The 19,883-nt window shown below is 39.1% G+C and overlaps 1 protein-coding gene across 6 annotated transcripts in view; it reads left to right on the top strand.

Moving 5' to 3' along the window:
* Positions 1–19,883, top strand: part of LOC121373794 (NAD(P)H-hydrate epimerase-like) — a 318,467-nt gene that overhangs the window by 7,278 nt on the left and 291,306 nt on the right. For 2 of the 6 annotated variants that reach the window (XM_041500563.1, XM_041500559.1), the window contains exons 1-2: positions 8,237–8,356; positions 11,070–11,190. In XM_041500563.1, coding sequence (XP_041356497.1) covers positions 11,075–11,190 — 116 coding nt within the window. In that variant the 5' untranslated portion in view covers positions 8,237–8,356; positions 11,070–11,074. Of the gene's footprint in view, positions 1–8,236; positions 8,357–11,069; positions 11,191–19,883 lie in introns of those variants that run through there. The other 4 variants (XM_041500564.1, XM_041500560.1, XM_041500561.1 and 1 more) reach the window with 2 other exon arrangements.

Below are 19,883 nucleotides of genomic sequence, written 5' to 3'. Positions count from 1 at the left end.
CTTTACTTGTAGAATGCAGGAGTGGGACGTAGCCCAGTGGTGAAGCGTCCACCTGATGCGCGGTCGGTTTGGGATCGATCCCCGACAGTGGGTCCATTGCGCTATTTCTCTTTTCTACCAGTGCACCACGGCTAGTATATCAAAGGCCGTGGTGTGTGTTATCCAGTCTGTGGGATGGTGCATATAAAAGATCCCATGCTACTAATGGAAAAAGTAGCGGGTTTCTTCTCTATAAGACTGTAATGTCAGAGTTACCAAATGTTCGACATCCAATAGTGTAAGAAGCCTATCGTAACGCGTGTAAGACAAAACCATGCAGTCGATCATGTACCTTGTTTAAAAACAGACACGATTCATCTCCTTCTTTTACAAAGTCGTGTATGGAGAAGAAATCTGATCTTGACCAAACTGTGTCCAGTATGAAATTATCATGGTCACGAAGAAATCGTTCTTGCGTGAAGACATACATTAAAGATAAAGTTTGTTTTCTTTAAAGGGACATTCCTGAGTTTGCTGCATTGTAAAATGTTTCCGACTAATAAAACAGTTCTACGATTAAACTTATATATTAAATATATTTTCTTGTTTAGAATATCAGTGTCTGTATATTCAATGTGTTTCTGGTCGTCTTAATATTTGTAAGAAGCCCAAACTGGATTTGGTCTTCAAATAATTACAAACGTACGAAATAATTTTTTTTACAAATCTTTCAACGTCTAAAAATACGCATTAAATATGTTATCTTGTTTAGAATATCAGTGTCTGTATATTCAATGTGTTTCTAGTCGTCTTAATATTTGTAAGAAGCCCAAACTGGATTTGGTCTTCAAATAATTACAAACGTACGAAATAAATTTTTTTACAAATCTTTCAACGTCTAAAAATACGCATTAAATATGTTATCTTGTTTAGAATATCAGTGTCTGTATATTCAATGTGTTTCTAGTCGTCTTAATATTTGTAAGAAGCCCAAACTGGATTTTGTCTTCAAAAACGTTTGTACGTAGGACAAAAAGAGATATTTTAGGAAATAAAATAAAATTTAACTTAGTACAAATATTAGAACGATCAGAAACACGTTTAATATACATCCATTAATATTTTATGCAAAAAAAATATATTTGATATCTAATTACAATCGTTAAAAGGTTTCTTGTAGTCGATAACAAGCTAAAAAATGCAGCAAACTGAGGAATGTCCTTTTAACAACACCACTGCACTCGAGGAATGTCCCTTTAACAACACCACTGCACTCTATAGCACATTGATTTATTACTCATCAGCTACTGCATGTCAAACATTTGGGGGCCGAATTTACGAATCCAGTTTCAGACTCACACGCGTGTAATTACATACATTTACTATGCTTAATAGTTTGTTTTGTTTAACGACACCACTAGAGCACATCGATTAATTAATCATTGGCTATTGGTAATTCTGACTCGTAGTCATCAGAGGAAACCCGCTACATTTTTTTCTAATGTAGCAAGGGATCTTTTATATGCAATTTTCCACAGACAGTAAAACACATACCACAGCCTTTGTCTAGTTGTGGTGTACTGCTTGGAACCCAATCAGCCGAATGGATCCACTGAGAAGGTTCGATCCTGCGACCCAAGCGTCTCAAGCGAGCACACGACCGACTGAGCTAAATCCCGCCCCTTACTCTGCTTGAACACCCACGTTTAAGACAAACAGGCTTCTTAACTTCAAGCCCAGTGGTAATTCTAACATATCGGGCCGAAGTTACGATGCCTGTTTATGTCTTACACACGTCTAACTACATACATTCAAGCCCAGTGGTAATTCTGACATGTCGGGCCGAAGTTACGATGCCTGTTTATGTCTTACACACGTCTAACTACATACATTCAAGCCCAGTGGTAATTCTGACATATCGGGCCGAAGTTACGAAGACTGTTTATGTCTTACACACGTCTAACTACATACATTCAAGCCTGGGTAATTCTGACATATCGGGCCGAAGTTACGATGCCTGTTTATGTCTTACGCACGTCTAACTACAGACATTCAAGCCCAGTGGTAATTCTGACATATCGGGCCGAAGTTACGATGCCTGTTTATGTCTTACACACGTCTAACTACATACATTCAAGCCCAGTGGTAATTCTGACATACATTCAAGCCCAGTGGTAATTCTGACATATCGGGCCGAAGTTACGAAGACTGTTCATGTCTTACACACGTCTAACTACATACATTCAAGCCTGGGTAATTCTGACATATCGGGCCGAAGTTACGATGCCTGTTTATGTCTTACACACGTCTAACTACATACATTCAAGCCCAGTGGTAATTCTGACATACATTCAAGCCCAGTGGTAATTCTGACATATCGGGCCGAAGTTACGAAGACTGTTCATGTCTTACACACGTCTAACTACATACATTCAAGCCTGGGTAATTCTGACATCGGGCCGAAGTCGGGCCGAAGTTACGATGCCGAAGTTACGAAGACTGTTTATGTCTTACACACGTCAAACTACATACACTCAAGCCTGGGTAATTCTGACATATCGGGCCGAAGTTACGATGCCTGTTTATGTCTTACACACGTCTAACTACATACATTCAAGCCCAGTGGTAATTCTGACATATCGGGCCGAAGTTACGATGCCTGTTTATGTCTTACACACGTCTAACTACATACATTCAAGCCCAGTGGTAATTCTGACATATCGGGCCGAAGTTACGAAGACTCTTTATGTCTTACACACGTCTAACTACATACATTCAAGCCTGGGTAATTCTGACATATCGGGCCGAAGTTACGATGCCTGTTTATGTCTTACACACGTCTAACTACAGACATTCAAGCCCAGTGGTAATTCTGACATATCGGGCCGAAGTTACGAAGACTGTTTATGTCTTACACACGTCTAACTACATACATTCAAGCCCAGTGGTAATTCTGACATATCGGGCCGAAGTTACGATGCCTGTTTATGTCTTACACACGTCTAACTACAGACATTCAAGCCCAGTGGTAATTCTGACATATCGGGCCGAAGTTACGAAGCCTGTTTATGTCTTACACACGTCTAACTACATACATTCAAGCCCAGTGGTAATTCTGACATATCGGGCCGAAGTTACGATGCCTCTTTATGTCTTACACACGTCTAACTACAGACATTCAAGCCCAGTGGTAATTCTGACATATCGGGCCGAAGTTACGAAGACTGTTTATGTCTTACACACGTCTAACTACAGACATTCAAGCCCAGTGGTAATTCTGACATATCGGGCCGAAGTTACGAAGCCTGTTTATGTCTTACACACGTCTAACTACAGACATTCAAGCTCAGTGGTAATTCTGACATATCTGGCCGAAGCTACGATGCCTGTTTATGTCTTACACACGTCTAACTACAGACATTCAAGCCCAGTGGTAATTCTGACATATCGGGCCGAAGTTACGAAGACTGTTTATGTCTTACACACGTCTAACTACAGACATTCAAGCCCAGTGGTAATTCTGACATATCGGGCCGAAGTTACGAAGCCTCTTTATGTCTTACACACGTCTAACTACATACATTCAAGCCCAGTGGTAATTCTGACATATCGGGCCGAAGTTACGAAGACTGTTTATGTCTTACACACGTCTAACTACAGACATTCAAGCCCAGTGGTAATTCTGACATATCGGGCCGAAGTTACGAAGACTGTTTATGTCTTACACACGTCTAACTACAGACATTCAAGCCCAGTGGTAATTCTGACATATCGGGCCGAAGTTACGAAGCCTGTTTATGTCTTACACACGTCTAACTACATACATGCAAGCCCAGTGGTAATTCTGACATATCGGGCCGAAGTTACGATGCCTCTTTATGTCTTACACACGTCTAACTACAGACATTCAAGCCCAGTGGTAATTCTGACATATCGGGCCGAAGTTACGAAGACTGTTTATGTCTTACACACGTCTAACTACATACATTCAAGCCTGGGTAATTCTGACATATCGGGCCGAAGTTACGAAGACTGTTTATGTCTTACACACGTCTAACTACATACATTCAAGCCCAGTGGTAATTCTGACATATCGGGCCGAAGTTACGAAGACTGTTTATGTCTTACACACGTCTAACTACAGACATTCAAGCCCAGTGGTAATTCTGACATATCGGGCCGAAGTTACGAAGACTGTTTATGTCTTACACACGTCTAACTACAGACATTCAAGCCCAGTGGTAATTCTGACATATCGGGCCGAAGTTACGAAGCCTGTTTATGTCTTACACACGTCTAACTACATACATGCAAGCCCAGTGGTAATTCTGACATATCGGGCCGAAGTTACGATGCCTCTTTATGTCTTACACACGTCTAACTACAGACATTCAAGCCCAGTGGTAATTCTGACATATCGGGCCGAAGTTACGAAGACTGTTTATGTCTTACACACGTCTAACTACATACATTCAAGCCTGGGTAATTCTGACATATCGGGCCGAAGTTACGAAGACTGTTTATGTCTTACACACGTCTAACTACAGACATTCAAGCCCAGTGGTAATTCTGACATATCGGGCCGAAGTTACGAAGCCTGTTTATGTCTTACACACGTCCAACTACAGACATTCAAGCTCAGTGGTAATTCTGACATATCGGGCCGAAGCTACGATGCCTGTTTATGTCTTACACACGTCTAACTACAGACATTCAAGCCCAGTGGTAATTCTGACATATCGGGCCGAAGTTACGAAGACTGTTTATGTCTTACACACGTCTAACTACAGACATTCAAGCCCAGTGGTAATTCTGACATATCGGGCCGAAGTTACGAAGCCTCTTTATGTCTTACACACGTCTAACTACATACATTCAAACCCAGTGGTAATTCTGACATATCGGGCCGAAGTTACGAAGACTGTTTATGTCTTACACACGTCTAACTACAGACATTCAAGAGGAATGACGTGATGAGCGAGAATGTCATCGCGGTAACGTTGAGCATTTAAATTGCCATCAATGACGACTAGTGGTGAACGATAACCATGGGCAATGGCTGCCCAGACCATGACAGAACCCCCACCCCCGAAACGATCTCGTTCAAGAACACAACAGTCAGCATAGCGATCATTTCTCCTACGGTAGACGCGCACCCTGCCATCACCACGTTGTAAAGAAAATCTGGATTCATCCGAAAAAAGAACGGTATTTCAGCGTCGCCGTATCAAACGAGTGTGTACACGTGCCCAATTAAGACGATTTAGACGATGACGTTGCGTTAAAACGCATCCGACGTAAGGACGTCGTGCATGTAAACCGTTCTCCCGCAGACGATTACGAACAGTTTGCCCACTGATTCGGTTATTATGAAGCCCAGGTGTGTTAGCAGCAGTAGCAGTGGCAGTTTGGAATCGATTGCGCAAATGCGTGTTCATGATATAGCGGTCTTGACCACGCGTTGTAACACGCGGACGTCCACGACGTGGCAAGTCGTTGGTGCTTCCTGTCATTCGAAATCTTACGCGAAGATTTCGTATCGCTCGACTACAACTCCCAACATGCCTTGCAACGTCGTCTGTCGACATGCCAGCATCAAGCATGCCAATCGCTCGTTCGCGTAAATTATTGGGTATTCTTGGCATACTAAAAATGCTACAATGTAAAAAACGTTATTTTTTTTACAAATTTCGAAGCGTTTTCGTTCACTTGACAACAGTGTCAGTAAGACAAATAAAATAAATTGACCGAATACTACACGGGACATGTCGAACCATGCATGCACGTGCAAATTGAATTTCACGTTGTCGACGATTAACAGTGCAAAAATAATCGATAAAATTCATGAATCCTGATAATACAGCTCAAGGCTAATACTACCTATATAATTTCATTACACAATGAATTCTTTAACACAACAAATACTATATGTACAAATCGGAAGTTTCTTTTTTTGTTCAGTATATATTAATTTCCATCCCCCTTCAAACCTCCCACAAAGTTCCCTTGGCATACAGCCTCATGTCATTGCCCCCCCCCCCCCCCAACACACACACACACACACACACACACACACCATGGATTTCTGGATCTGAGAGAGAGAGAGAGAGAGAGAGAGAGAGAGAGAGAGAGAGAGAGAGAGAGAGAGAGAGAGAGGGTGGAGAAGAGGGGGAGGGGGATATAGGGAGAGATAAGGGGGTGGGAGAGAGACGGAAGAGGGAAGGACAGACATAGCTAAAACTTTGTTTTGTTTAACGACACCACTGGAGCACATTGATTTATTAATCATCGGCTATTGGATGTCAAATATTTGGTAATTGTGACGTAGTACAATGGGTCCACCAACTGGGATCGATCCTAGACCGACCGCGCTACGTCTCGCGCTGACAGACAGACAGACAGACAGAGCGACAGACCGTGAAGCAGTCAACGTAGCATGGACTCGTATATATAATGTAGTTTCAAACAACATGACATAACAGCCTTTGATGCACCAGAAAGGGGATTGGGGGTCGAACCCCTAGCTCAAGTCATCTCCAGCCCTCCCCTTATTGATATTGATATGTAGGGGAAGTACAGCGCAGACACGTTTCGCATAGAGACGTCGGGTTTATTCGTGTAGAGTGGTAAAGTGTTTGCTTGATGCGCGGTCGGTCTGGGATCGATCCCCGTCGGTGGGCTCATTGGGCTATTTCTCGCTCCAGTCAGTGCACCACGACTGGTATATCAAAGGCCGTGGTATGTGTCTGTGGGGTGATGCATACAAAAGATCCATTGCTGCTAATCGAAAAGAGTAGCCCATGAAGTGGCGACAGCGGGTTTCCTCTCTTACTATCTGTGTGGTCCTTAATCATATGTCCGACGCCATATAACCGTACATAAAAATGTGTTGAGTGCGTCGTTAAATAAAACATTTCCTTTCTTCTTGTAGCGTTTGTACTGGTTAACATGATGGAAGTTTAATGTCACGACTGGACTCGAAAATAATCAAACTAAAACTGTGACATCTCATTTAGGAAACAATGTGTATTTTAGACACAATAGCTTGCGATCATTTGGTTGTCGACGATTGCCAAAGCATTACATAGAGTTTCCTCTAGCCTTCCCCTACATATCAACATCAATAAACGGGGAGGGGGGGGGGAGAGGGGGGGGGGCTGGAGGTAACTCGAGCTATCGAACCCCTTGCTCCAAGCAATTTCATTTAGAGTGAACTAATCCAAGATCTCCACCGCGTGGGACTGATCCTAGGACCATATGCATGCCAGTATGTATACACTGCCGATAGGCCTTCCTCGGGGTCTACGAGAGCTACATGCCGACCCAAGGCAGCACATTCCCAGCATTAATGAACTGAGGGGACGGGATTTAGCTCAGTTGGTTGACTGCTCGCTTCAGGTTCTTGCGTCGCAGGATCGAACCACCTCGGTGGATCCATTCAGTTGATTTGGGTTTTTCTCGTTCCATCTAGTGCACCACATCTGGACAAAGGCCGTGGTATGTGCTTTCCTGTCTGTGGAGAAAGTGCATATAAAAGATCCCTTGCTGCATTTAGAAAAATGTAGCGGGTTTCCTCTGATGACTACGGGTGAGAATTACCAAATGTTTCACATCCAATAGCTGATGATTAATTAATCAATGTGCTCTAGTGATGTCGTTAAACAAACAAATTAACTTTTAATGAGATGAGACTAGCAGTGTGAAATAATTATTTTAGCAGGTTCACTGTTACATCTAATGTCTTTTTTCGTTCGATTAAAAACATATTTTATTGTATATACAAAAGAATCGGGCACAAGTTTAATTGGCTGTTCTGGCATTTGGGTAAAAATACATTGTATGCGAAATAAAACAACAATAAAGTAGAGTGCATTTGAGAACAAACAAGTGGTGTTATATCGTTCTTAGTAAAGAACACGAAAAATATTAGAATGTTTGTACCGGCCTCGGTGGTGTCGTGGTTAAGTCATCAGACATACGGCTGGTAGGTACAGGGTTTGCAGCCCGGTACCGGCTCCCAGACAGATTGAGTTTTAATGACTCAACGGGTAGGTGTAAGACCACTACATCCTCTTCTTACTAACAACTAACAAACTAACCCCTAACTTACTGTCCTGGACAGACAGCCCAGATAGCTGAGGTGTGTGTGCCCAGGACAGCGTGTTTGAACCGTATAGGATATAAGCACGAAAATCAGTTAAAAGGAAAGAATGTTTATGTAGAGCTAACTCATTGGTAGGAGGAATTTGCAAAGAGAGGAACCGCTGGGGTTTCCCCGCATGAGGGCGCTGTAATACGGGATGCCCCATTAACGTTTGAACGGTGCAAGAAAGTAGTCTTTTTGTATCAAATTTTGATTCAAATCTCTCTGTACGATGTAATAACAATTATTTTATTTTATTGTAGATTTATGATAGGGTGTCATAAGTCCAATAATAGGTTTATGACAGTTGACATTTAGTAGTTATGGTCAATTCTTTGAGAAGTTCATAATAATTTCGGTATGAGTTCGACCCGTACCCAGGGCCATAGTTAGGATTTGTGTGTGTGTGTGTGTGTGTGGGGGGGGGGGGGGGGGCAACTGAGTAGTTAATAGTCTAAAACTCCTTAAACGGTTAAGAAGAGAATTTTCTTTAAGTTTCTATATTTTCCGGATCCCCCCCCTCTCCCCCGCACTAGCAACGGCCCTGGTAACCCCCCCCCCCCCCCCCTTCAATGGTTAGGGTAGTTTTAGGGATAGGGTTAGACTTTAGAGCCATTGATATAGATGGGTACGGGTCAAACTTTCTATTCTACTAGCACAGACCAAAAATTAACTAGTAGGGACCGATGGCGAATGAATTTTTAAATGTAAACTTCCATGTTTAATAATTTGTAATGCACGTACGTTTCCATTGACAGGACAGCACATATCGCAGGCTTCATGGACTAGTCCGTTGTGACATTTACTTTTAACAACTGCTGATACTGACTAATGTAACATACACATTTACTACATGTACATGCATATAGGGCCAGACCTAACTATCAACAGCCATGGTATGTACTATCCTGTCTGTGGGACAGTGTATAGAGAATACTAAATGAATTCCCATGTGAGACCGTTTACATTACAACAAGTGTATTTTTAATCGTACATCACGAGTGAAAGCGAGTGATGTACGATTAAAAACACACGTTATATTATAAACTGTCTCACATGAGAACAGGTATAGTATTTTATATATTACACTGCACATCAATGAACAAAAATTGCACAGAATGACTTGAAAAATAACTAAGCAAGACATGAAAATGCACGGATTAAAGACTGAGAAAATGACGTTGCTTACCAAATGACGTCATTTAACAAAATGAAGTCATGTTGTGGCTGCTTGTTTTACCTATTTATCAATGAAACTTTCCATTCCCACACCACACATCTATCAATGATGTTTACATCAACAGTAGTTTAAACATTCAAGGCTAAACTAAATTATTAAAATATATATTTTGTTAAATTATGCTTCAAATAGTAATTATAAGAATTGACAGGAAGTATTTTTCCAATTTAAAAATATGAATCAAAAGAACCATGTGCACACTTTCTGCAAAACATCTGTGCAGAGTTGTACTGTGTGACACTGTGATCAGAGGTCATGACCTCTTAAAAGACTTATTCCACAGTGTGAAGAGACGATAAATATCACATGGGTATCTCTTCCACTGCGGTGTAATAAAGATAAATATCACATGGGTATCTCTTCCACTGCGGTGTAATAAAGATAAATATCACATGGGTATCTCTTCCACTGCGGTGTAATAAAGATAAATATCACATGGGTATCTCTTCCACTGCGGTGTAATAAAGATAAATATCACATGGGTATCTCTTCCACTGCGGTGTAATAAAGATAAATATCACTTGGGTATCTCTTCCACTGCGGTGTAATAAAGATAAATATCACTTGGGTATCTCTTCCACGGCGGTGTAATAAAGATAAATATCACTTGGGTATCTCTTCCACGGCGGTGTAATAAAGATAAATATCACATGGGTATCTCTTCCACGGCGGTGTAATAAAGATAAATATCACTTGGGTATCTCTTCCACTGCGGTGTAATAAAGATAAATATCACTTGGGTATCTCTTCCACTGTGGTGTAATAAAGATAAATATCACTTGGGTATCTCTTCCACTGCGGTGTAATAAAGATAAATATCACATGGGTATCTCTTCCACTGCGGTGTAATAAAGATAAATATCACATGGGTATCTCTTCCACTGCGGTGTAATAAAGATAAATATCACATGGGTATCTCTTCCACTGTGGTGTAATAAAGATAAATATCACATGGGTATCTCTTCCACTGTGGTGTAATAAATGTAAAAGATCCCTTGCTACTAATGGAAAAAATTGTAGATTTCCACTCTTAAGAGTATATGTGTACAATGTCAAAATTACCAAACGACTGACATCCAGTAACCGATAATTAATAAATCACTGTGCTCTAGTGGTGTCATTAAACAAAATAAACTTTTAACTTTTCAGCTGCATTATTATATTATTGGTGTAAATGTAGTAAGTCGTATGGACAGTAGAAAATACCAAAATGGGTTTATGGTGGTAAACATTCATTATATAAGAATACGAATTACTATAATTTTAAAGGGACAGACCCTAGTTTCAACCTGTGAAAATTAACAATAAGTTTATTTAATCTACAAACCTGTAACACATTTGGATAACGTTACAATTGATTGAAACATGAGTCTGTGACTTTAAAATGATGAAATACCCTCTAAAAATAGACTTAACACTCGACTCTATAACTGTTACTTCTCAGATGCACATGCTTTTTAAAAAATATGAGAAATGCATTTTGTGATATTAAAAACACCAGGACGACCAAAAGCACTTCGATTGTATGGAAATTGATAATCTAAACAATAAAATCTAAGTAAAGTATGAGTTCAGTTATGAAAAACAGCTACAATAGTAAAAAATATGCCTTAGTGTTTAAAAACTAGGGTTTGTCAGTTTAATAAAACGAAATAACAAAAGTGTTTTATCGTTATGCTTTTTTAACTTGTTTTATTATATTTTCAGATTGAATGTTGACGAAAATCGGCTCAAGTTTTGTGTGGCGACTGACAACCTTGCAGCATCGCCTGATACAAAGACAGACAAGAGGGATGGCCGTCGAGATGGGAAATCTGAAGTTTTTGGGGTAAGTGGCATTAAATTGTTAAAAGTCGTGTTTACTTAAGCACATTTTGGCCAGATGTCGGACCAGTATTTATGTCCATTATTCCCAATAACTCTGTTTTCCTGACCAGAATATTTTTTTGGAAATGAACTATGATTCATATCCAATATTTCATGATTTTCATTGTTGATAACACGATCAAATTTTATTATCAAATTAGCTGTCACAATCGGCTTTCGATCCCTGAAAATGACTGTGACGTGCCGCCATTATTGTCAAGCGAAAACACTTGCTGAAAACCACTTTTTCAACTCAAAATTCCCAGGTATTTTCCATTGAAAAAAACAAAACAAAATAAGGCTATATATTATAAAGTAATATATTTTCAGTTGATATATCATTTTATCATATAATATCTTACATTTTCAGTGCAGTCAAAGTATGTGATATTTTTCAGATCACATGCTTTGAGAATTTGATAACTTTGCAAATTAGATGTAAATTAGTCGATGTCTCGGCACTAGGTTTATTGACATTTAAGCAAACATACTTGGGTGACACTCCATGATTGACGTATGCATTCATAGTCATCAAATAAAAACATTTCAATGGCAATTTGACACTGAAAGCTGTCCAGCGTTCAGAAAACAAAAAACGTTAGGCATAACTTTATTTTGATGTAAGGACATCCAAAATAACGTCATTTGAGTTTGATGTCATTTCCATTCAAAAATACACCGCGCCACATATTCTTACGTCATTTGAATATCTAGTAATGGCGGACTGGAATTAAAGTTGCATGTACAGTTTACAAAAACACGTTGTATTAAGCTTGAGCTTATATGATAAAGAGATTATTACCCTCTTGAAAATTTCCGTATCGTCAATATCATATATTAGGAATAAAAATAATGTATTATGCTCGCCAAAGGCTCGCATAATACAATTTTTATTCCTAATATATGATATTGATGATACCGAAAAACACTGGTAATAACCTCTATATATTCAGTGAGTGCCATATGCAAAACGGTGAGAAATATGAATTGATGAATGCACTGTATACAGTGTACAGTATGTCGACTGGCGTGAAATATGAATTGATGAATGCACTGTATACAGTGTACAGTATGTCGACTGGCGTGAAATATGAATTGATGAATGCACTGTATACAGTGTACAGTATGTCGACTGGCGTGACTTTTTGCCTGCAGTAGTCAGAAGGTTAATTTGTAATTATAATCATTGAGAAATCTGTTGGCAATATTTTAATATAACTGCATCAAACTCAGGATAGTACCTTTAATTTATTTGTAATAAATAAGTACATGTACAAATTAATGGATTCCACATGCAGTCTTTGCATTACTAAAATTTTATGTTGCAACTCTGCATAAACAAATGTTTTCCTGAGAATCTGGTAAAACAAAATACAAACGCATATAGGAAATAGCAGACCTTCCTTTTTGAATATAGAGATACAATTCAATTTCTAACTGTGATGTTACAGGGCATGAATGTAAGAAATTGTCACCAACAGCAATTAAAATATATATATATATATATATATATATATATATATATATATATATATATATATTGCTGTGAGTGAAACGGCCCACCAGTGTCAATTCTGATCCTGCCAATTAATTGGCTCTTTTTTGACATTGACTTTTGCAGCAAATAAACATGATTGAGAACAGTGTTGAACAAGTGTTTGAGAAAGTTACTAGCCCTCACAGAAGCTTTGGTTAGTGTCCTATGTGTTGTAGTAATACAGTTTAATTTATTTGTAATACAGTTGATAATTTTCATTTAGCCCAGACCAAAACTTCACTAGCCGGGACTGTGGGCTAGTGGATTTGTCGAAATTTACAGAGAGAATAATACATGAGGGGCCGTTAAGAGAGGTTATTTTGCTGTATGCAGTACACGTCTTTTGTGTAGAGAATAATACATTAGTGGCCGCTAAGATACAATTTATTTCACAATGAGCTGTTTGAAAATGTATCTAACGAGCAAAAGTGAGTTTGATACGTTTTTAAACAAAGAGTTGTGAGAGAAATGGTATCTAACGGACACGAATGTATTATTCTATTTCTTACATATCCTCAAAAACCAGGTTGTAAGCAAATTTTAACATCTTTTTCAACTAAAACTATAGTAAAAGTGATTTACAGCTGTTGCACTTGTTCCTGATTTACACATCACAGACACATATTTGTCAGGTTAACCACATCACAGTCTAATCGATTTGCATCACGTTGGTTTTTTATTGGATATATGGCATTGGTGATCTGATCATCACCTAGGAGCAGCCAATCGTATGTCTTAATACATGTACATGTGTTAACAAGTATGTGTGATCATGAATAACACATGGTGTTCTCTCCAAGGGCTGTGTAAGAAGAACAAATATTATAATGATATATTGTTAACTACTGGCAGATATTGGTGATCTGGTCATCACCTAGGAACAGCCAATCGTATGTCTTAATACATGTACATGTGTTAACAAGTATGTGTGATCATGAATAACACATGGTGTTCTCTCCAAGGGCTGTGTAAGAAGAACAAATATTATAATGATATATTGTTAACTACTGGCAGATATTGGTGATCTGGTCATCACCTAGGAACAGCCAATCGTATGTCTTAATACATGTACATGTGTTAACAAGTATGTGTGATCATGAATAACACATGGTGTTCTCTCCAAGGGCTGTGTAAGAAGAACAAATATTATAATGATATATTGTTAACTACTGGCAGATATTGGTGATCTGGTCATCACCTAGGAACAGCCAATCGTATATCTTAATACATGTACATGTGTTAACAAGTATGTGTGATCATGAATAACACATGGTGTTCTCTCCAAGGGCTGTGTAAGAAGAACAAATATTATAATGATATATTGTTAACTACTGGCAGATATTGGTGATCTGGTCATCACCTAGGAACAGCCAATCGTATGTCTTAATACATGTACATGTGTTAACAAGTATGTGTGATCATGAATAACACATGGTGTTCTCTCCAAGGGCTGTGTAAGAAGAACAAATATTATAATGATATATTGTTAACTACTGGCAGATATTGGTGATCTGGTCATCACCTAGGAGCAGCCAATCGTATGTCTTAATACATGTACATGTGTTAACAAGTATGTGTAATCATGAATAACACATGGTGTTCTCTCCAAGGGCTGTGTAAGAAGAACAAATATTATAATGATATATTGTTAACTACTGGCAGATATTGGTGATCTGGTCATCACCTAGGAACAGCCAATCGTATGTCTTAATACATGTACATGTGTTAACAAGTATGTGTAATCATGAATAACACATGGTGTTCTCTCCAAGGGCTGTGTAAGAAGAACAAATATTATAATGATATATTGTTAACTACTGGCAGATATTGGTGATCTGGTCATCACCTAGGAACAGCCAATCGTATGTCTTAATACATGTACATGTGTTAACAAGTATGTGTAATCATGAATAACACATGGTGTTCTCTCCAAGGGCTGTGTAAGAAGAACAAATATTATAATGATATATTGTTAACTACTGGCAGATATTGGTGATCTGGTCATCACCTAGGAACAGCCAATCGTATGTCTTAATACATGTACATGTGTTAACAAGTATGTGTAATCATGAATAACACATGGTGTTCTCTCCAAGGGCTGTGTAAGAAGAACAAATATTATAATGATATATTGTTAACTACTGGCAGATATTGGTGATCTGGTCATCACCTAGGAACAGCCAATCGTATGTCTTAATACATGTACATGTGTTAACAAGTATGTGTGATCATGAATAACACATGGTGTTCTCTCCAAGGGCTGTGTAAGAAGAACAAATATTATAATGATATATTGTTAACTACTGGCAGATATTGAATATGAGTGGTGTCATCATTATGCAGTTATATGTAGTTGCAATGACTTGTCACATGCGATCGAATCATACTGCGAGAACACCAAAATCGGAATGTCTTTAGTCTTACAGGGTCTTTGTAAGGCTGTCTTTCTGTCTGTCAATCTTCCCCACATAGCCCCGTGGTACAGCGCTCGCTTGATGCATGGTCGGTCTAGGATCTATCCCCGTCGGTGGATTCATTGGGCTATTTCTCGTTCCTTCCAGTGTTCCACAACTGGTGTACCAAAGGCTGTGGTATGTACTATCCTGTCTGGGATGGTGCATATAAAAGATCCCTTGCTGCTAATCGAAAAGAGTAGTCCACGAAGTGGCAACAGCGGGTTTCCTAACGCAATATCTGTGTGGTCCTTAACCATATGTCTGACGCCATATAACCGTAAATAAAATGTGTTGAGTGTGTCGTTACATAAAACCCTTCCTTCCTTCATAGAGAAAAAAGTTTAAATTTATTAGTCATTTATTCAAGGTACATAACTGATAAAACAGACTTTATCCACGTTTGACAGAGTTATGGCCCTTTAACTTAGGAGATTTGTGTGGCCTAGTAAGGGACATGTATTACTTCATCAGTACTCTCAGAATGTTTGTTGGTTTTACATAGCACCACCACCACACCCCCCCCCCCCCCCCCACCCCCCTGCCTGCTACCGACTTGGTCGGGCTGCTGGTGCTCCCTTGCACCTGCCAGTGCAGGCGGTCCCTCCTCTCTCTCTCCCCCCCCCCCACCTTTCCTGTCAAGGCCGGCTCTTGTGCCCATGACAGGCGTGCGCTACAACAGCTAGTTCTGAATGTGCACGTAAAACCCTATGACCTGACCTGATTTTACAACCCTATAATACATTTAAACATACATGTCGTAGTAAAAGAAATTATTTGATATAAATTTTACTGGTCACATACGTGTACATTTATAAATACAGTCATGTAGATGTAAATATAATCAGGGTCTGAAAAAAACCGTGAAGTGGATTGTCTATGTTCGAAATACTTTGGGAAAATCTATATACTATTCAGTTTAAACGCATACGGTAATTAATTTAATATACTGGTCGAATACTGGGGTCACTGCCCTACCAGTTTATTATTATGTGTAGAAAAATACCCAGAATTAATTGGTTTGTTGGTGAGACTTCACAAAATAAATGTCTTTAATTCATAATTTATCCTCTTTTTTTTCTTTATTTAACATTGACATTTTGTTGTAAGTCCTGATTTGTGGATTGGAGTCGTTTCTTTCGTTCAGCTGTGTGTTAGATCCAAGAGTTATGCTTATATCTGGCATCACACGTGTGTGACAAATGTTTCTAGAATGAATTAATATAAATAAAATATTATTTCTTAATGTAAGTCGATATATCACAGTTTTTATGTCTACATCTGAGACACATTTCGCGTATTAAATAGAATGCATAGATGACACATGACATAGGTGACTATTGATGGATGGATGGATGGATGGGCAGATGGATGGGTGGATGGATGATACAGGATATGGGTCACTATTGATGGATGGGACGATGGATCATTGGATGGATGGATCAATAAATGGATGGCCAGATGGATAGATCAATAAATGGATGGGCAGATGGATGGATCAATAAATGGATGGTCAGATGGATGGATCAATAAATGAATGGGCAGATGGATGGATCAATAAATGGATGGGCAGATGGATGGATCTATAAATGAATGGACAGATGGATGGATCAATAAATGGATGGGCAGATGGATGGATGGATCTATAAATGAATGGACAGATGGATGGATCAATATATGGATGGGCAGATGGATGGATCAATAAATGGATGGGCAGATGGACAGATCTATAAATGGATGGGCAGATGGATGGATCAATATATGGATGGGCAGATGGATGGATCAATAAATGGATGGGCAGATGGATGGATCAATAAATAGATGGGCAGATGGGTAGATCAACAAATGGATGGGCAGATGGATAGATCAATAAATGGATGGACGGATGGATGGATCAATAAATGGATGGCCAGATGGATAGATCAATAAATGGATGGGCAGATGGATGGATCAATAAATGGATGGTCAGATGGATGGATCAATAAATGAATGGGCAGATGGATGGATCAATAAATGGATGGGCAGATGGATGGATCTATAAATGAATGGACAGATGGATGGATCAATAAATGGATGGGCAGATGGATGGATGGATCTATAAATGAATGGACAGATGGATGGATCAATATATGGATGGGCAGATGGATGGATCAATAAATGGATGGGCAGATGGACAGATCTATAAATGGATGGGCAGATGGATGGATCAATATATGGATGGGCAGATGGATGGATCAATAAATGGATGGGCAGATGGATGGATCAATAAATGGATGGGCAGATGGGTAGATCAACAAATGGATGGGCAGATGGATAGATCAATAAATGGATGGACGGATGGATGGATCAATAAATGGATGGGCAGATGGACAGATCTATAAATGGATGGGCAGATGGATGGATCAATATATGGATGGGCAGATGGATGGATCAATAAATGGATGGGCAGATGGATGGATCAATAAATGGATGGGCAGATGGGTAGATCAACAAATGGATGGGCAGATGGATAGATCAATAAATGGATGGACCGATGGATGGATCAATAAATGGATGGGCAGATGGATGGATCTGTTAAAGGGGAAATATATTGATGCCATGATGTGTGTTTGTTCTTTCACCTAGCAGTAGGGCATCCTTTATAGAAATATATTGATGCCATGATGTATGTTTGTTCTTGCAACTAGTAGTAGGGCATCCTTTATGGAAATATATTGATGCCATGATGTGTGTTTGTTCTTGCACCTAGCAGTAGGGCATCCTTTATGGAAATATATTGATGCCATGATATGTGTTTGTTCTTGCATACAGCAGTAGGGCATCCTTTATAGAAATATATTGATGCCATGATGTGTGTTTGTTCTTGCAACTAGCAGTAGGGCATCCTTTATAGAAATATATTGATGCCATGATGTGTGTTTGTTCTTGCACCTAGCAGTAGGGCATCCTTTATAGAAATATATTGATGCCATGATGTGTGTTTGTTCTTGCACCTAGCAGTAGGGCATCCTTTATAGAAATATATTGATGCCATGATGTGTGTTTGTTCTTGTATATAGCAGTAGGGCATCCTTTATAGAAATATATTGATGCCATGATGTGTGTTTGTTCTTGCATACAGCAGTAGGGCATCCTTTATGGAAATATATTGATGCCATGATGTGTGTTTGTTCTTGCACCTAGCAGTAGGGCATACTTTATGGAAATATATTGATGCCATGATGTGTGTTTGTTCTTGCACCTAGCAGTAGGGCATCCTTTATAGAAATATATTGATGCCATGATGTGTGTTTGTTCTTGCATACAGCAGTAGGGCATCCTTTATGGAAATATATTGATGCCATGATGTGTGTTTGTTCTTGCACCTAGCAGTAGGGCATCCTTTATGGAAATATATTGATGCCATGATGTGTGTTTGTTCTTGCACCTAGCAGTAGGGCATCCTTTATAGAAATATATTGATGCCATGATTTGTGTTTGTTCTTGTATATAGCAGTAGGGCATCCTTTATAGAAATATATTGATGCCATGATGTGTGTTTGTTCTTGCACCTAGCAGTAGGGCATCCTTTATAGAAATATATTGATGCCATGATGTGTGTTTGTTCTTGTATATAGCAGTAGGGCATCCTTTATAGAAATATATTGATGCCATGATGTGTTTGTTCTTGCATACAGCAGTAGGGCATCCTTTATAGAAATATATTGATGCCATGATGTGTGTTTGTTCTTGCACCTAGCAGTAGGGCATCATCCTTTATAGAAACATATTGATGCCATGATGTGTGTTTGTTCTTGCATACAGCAGTAGGGCATCCTTTATAGAAATATATTGATGCCATGATGTGTGTTTGTTCTTGCGCCTAGCAGTAGGGCGTCCTTTATAGAAATATATTGATGCCATGATGTGTGTTTGTTCTTGCACCTAGCAGTAGGGCATCCTTTATGGAAATATATTGATGCCATGATGTGTGTTTGTTCTTGCATACAGCAGAAGGGCGTCCTTTATAGAAATATATTGATGCCATGATGTTTGTTTGTTCTTGCACCTAGCAGAAGGGCGTCCTTTATAGAAATATATTGATGCCATGATGTGTGTTTGTTCTTGCACCTAGCAGAAGGGCGTCCTTTATAGAAATATATTGATGCCATGATGTGTGTTTGTTCTTGCACCTAGCAGAAGGGCGTCCTTTATAGAAATATATTGATGCCATGATGTGTGTTTGTTCTTGCACCTAGCAGTAGGGCATCATCCTTTATAGAAATATATTGATGCCATGATGTGTGTTTGTTCTTGCATACAGCAGTAGGGCATCCTTTATAGAAATATATTGATGCCATGATGTGTTTGTTCTTGCATACAGCAGTAGGGCATCCTTTATAGAAATATATTGATGCCATGATATGTGTTTGTTCTTGCAACTAGCAGTAGGGCATCCTTTATAGAAATATATTGATGCCATGATGTGTGTTTGTTCTTGCACCTAGCAGAAGGGCATCCTTTATAGAAATATATTGATGCCATGATATGTGTTTGTTCTTGCAACTAGCAGTAGGGCATCCTTTATAGAAATATATTGATGCCATGATGTGTGTTTGTTCTTGCACCTAGCAGTAGGGCATCCTTTATAGAAATATATTGATGCCATGATGTGTGTTTGTTCTT

This window comes from Gigantopelta aegis, chromosome 5 (assembly GCF_016097555.1).
Source record: "Gigantopelta aegis isolate Gae_Host chromosome 5, Gae_host_genome, whole genome shotgun sequence".
NCBI lineage: Eukaryota > Metazoa > Mollusca > Gastropoda > Neomphalida > Peltospiridae > Gigantopelta > Gigantopelta aegis.
The sequence above is the reverse complement of the archived record's forward strand: the minus strand, read 5'-3'. Positions and strand labels throughout refer to the sequence as shown.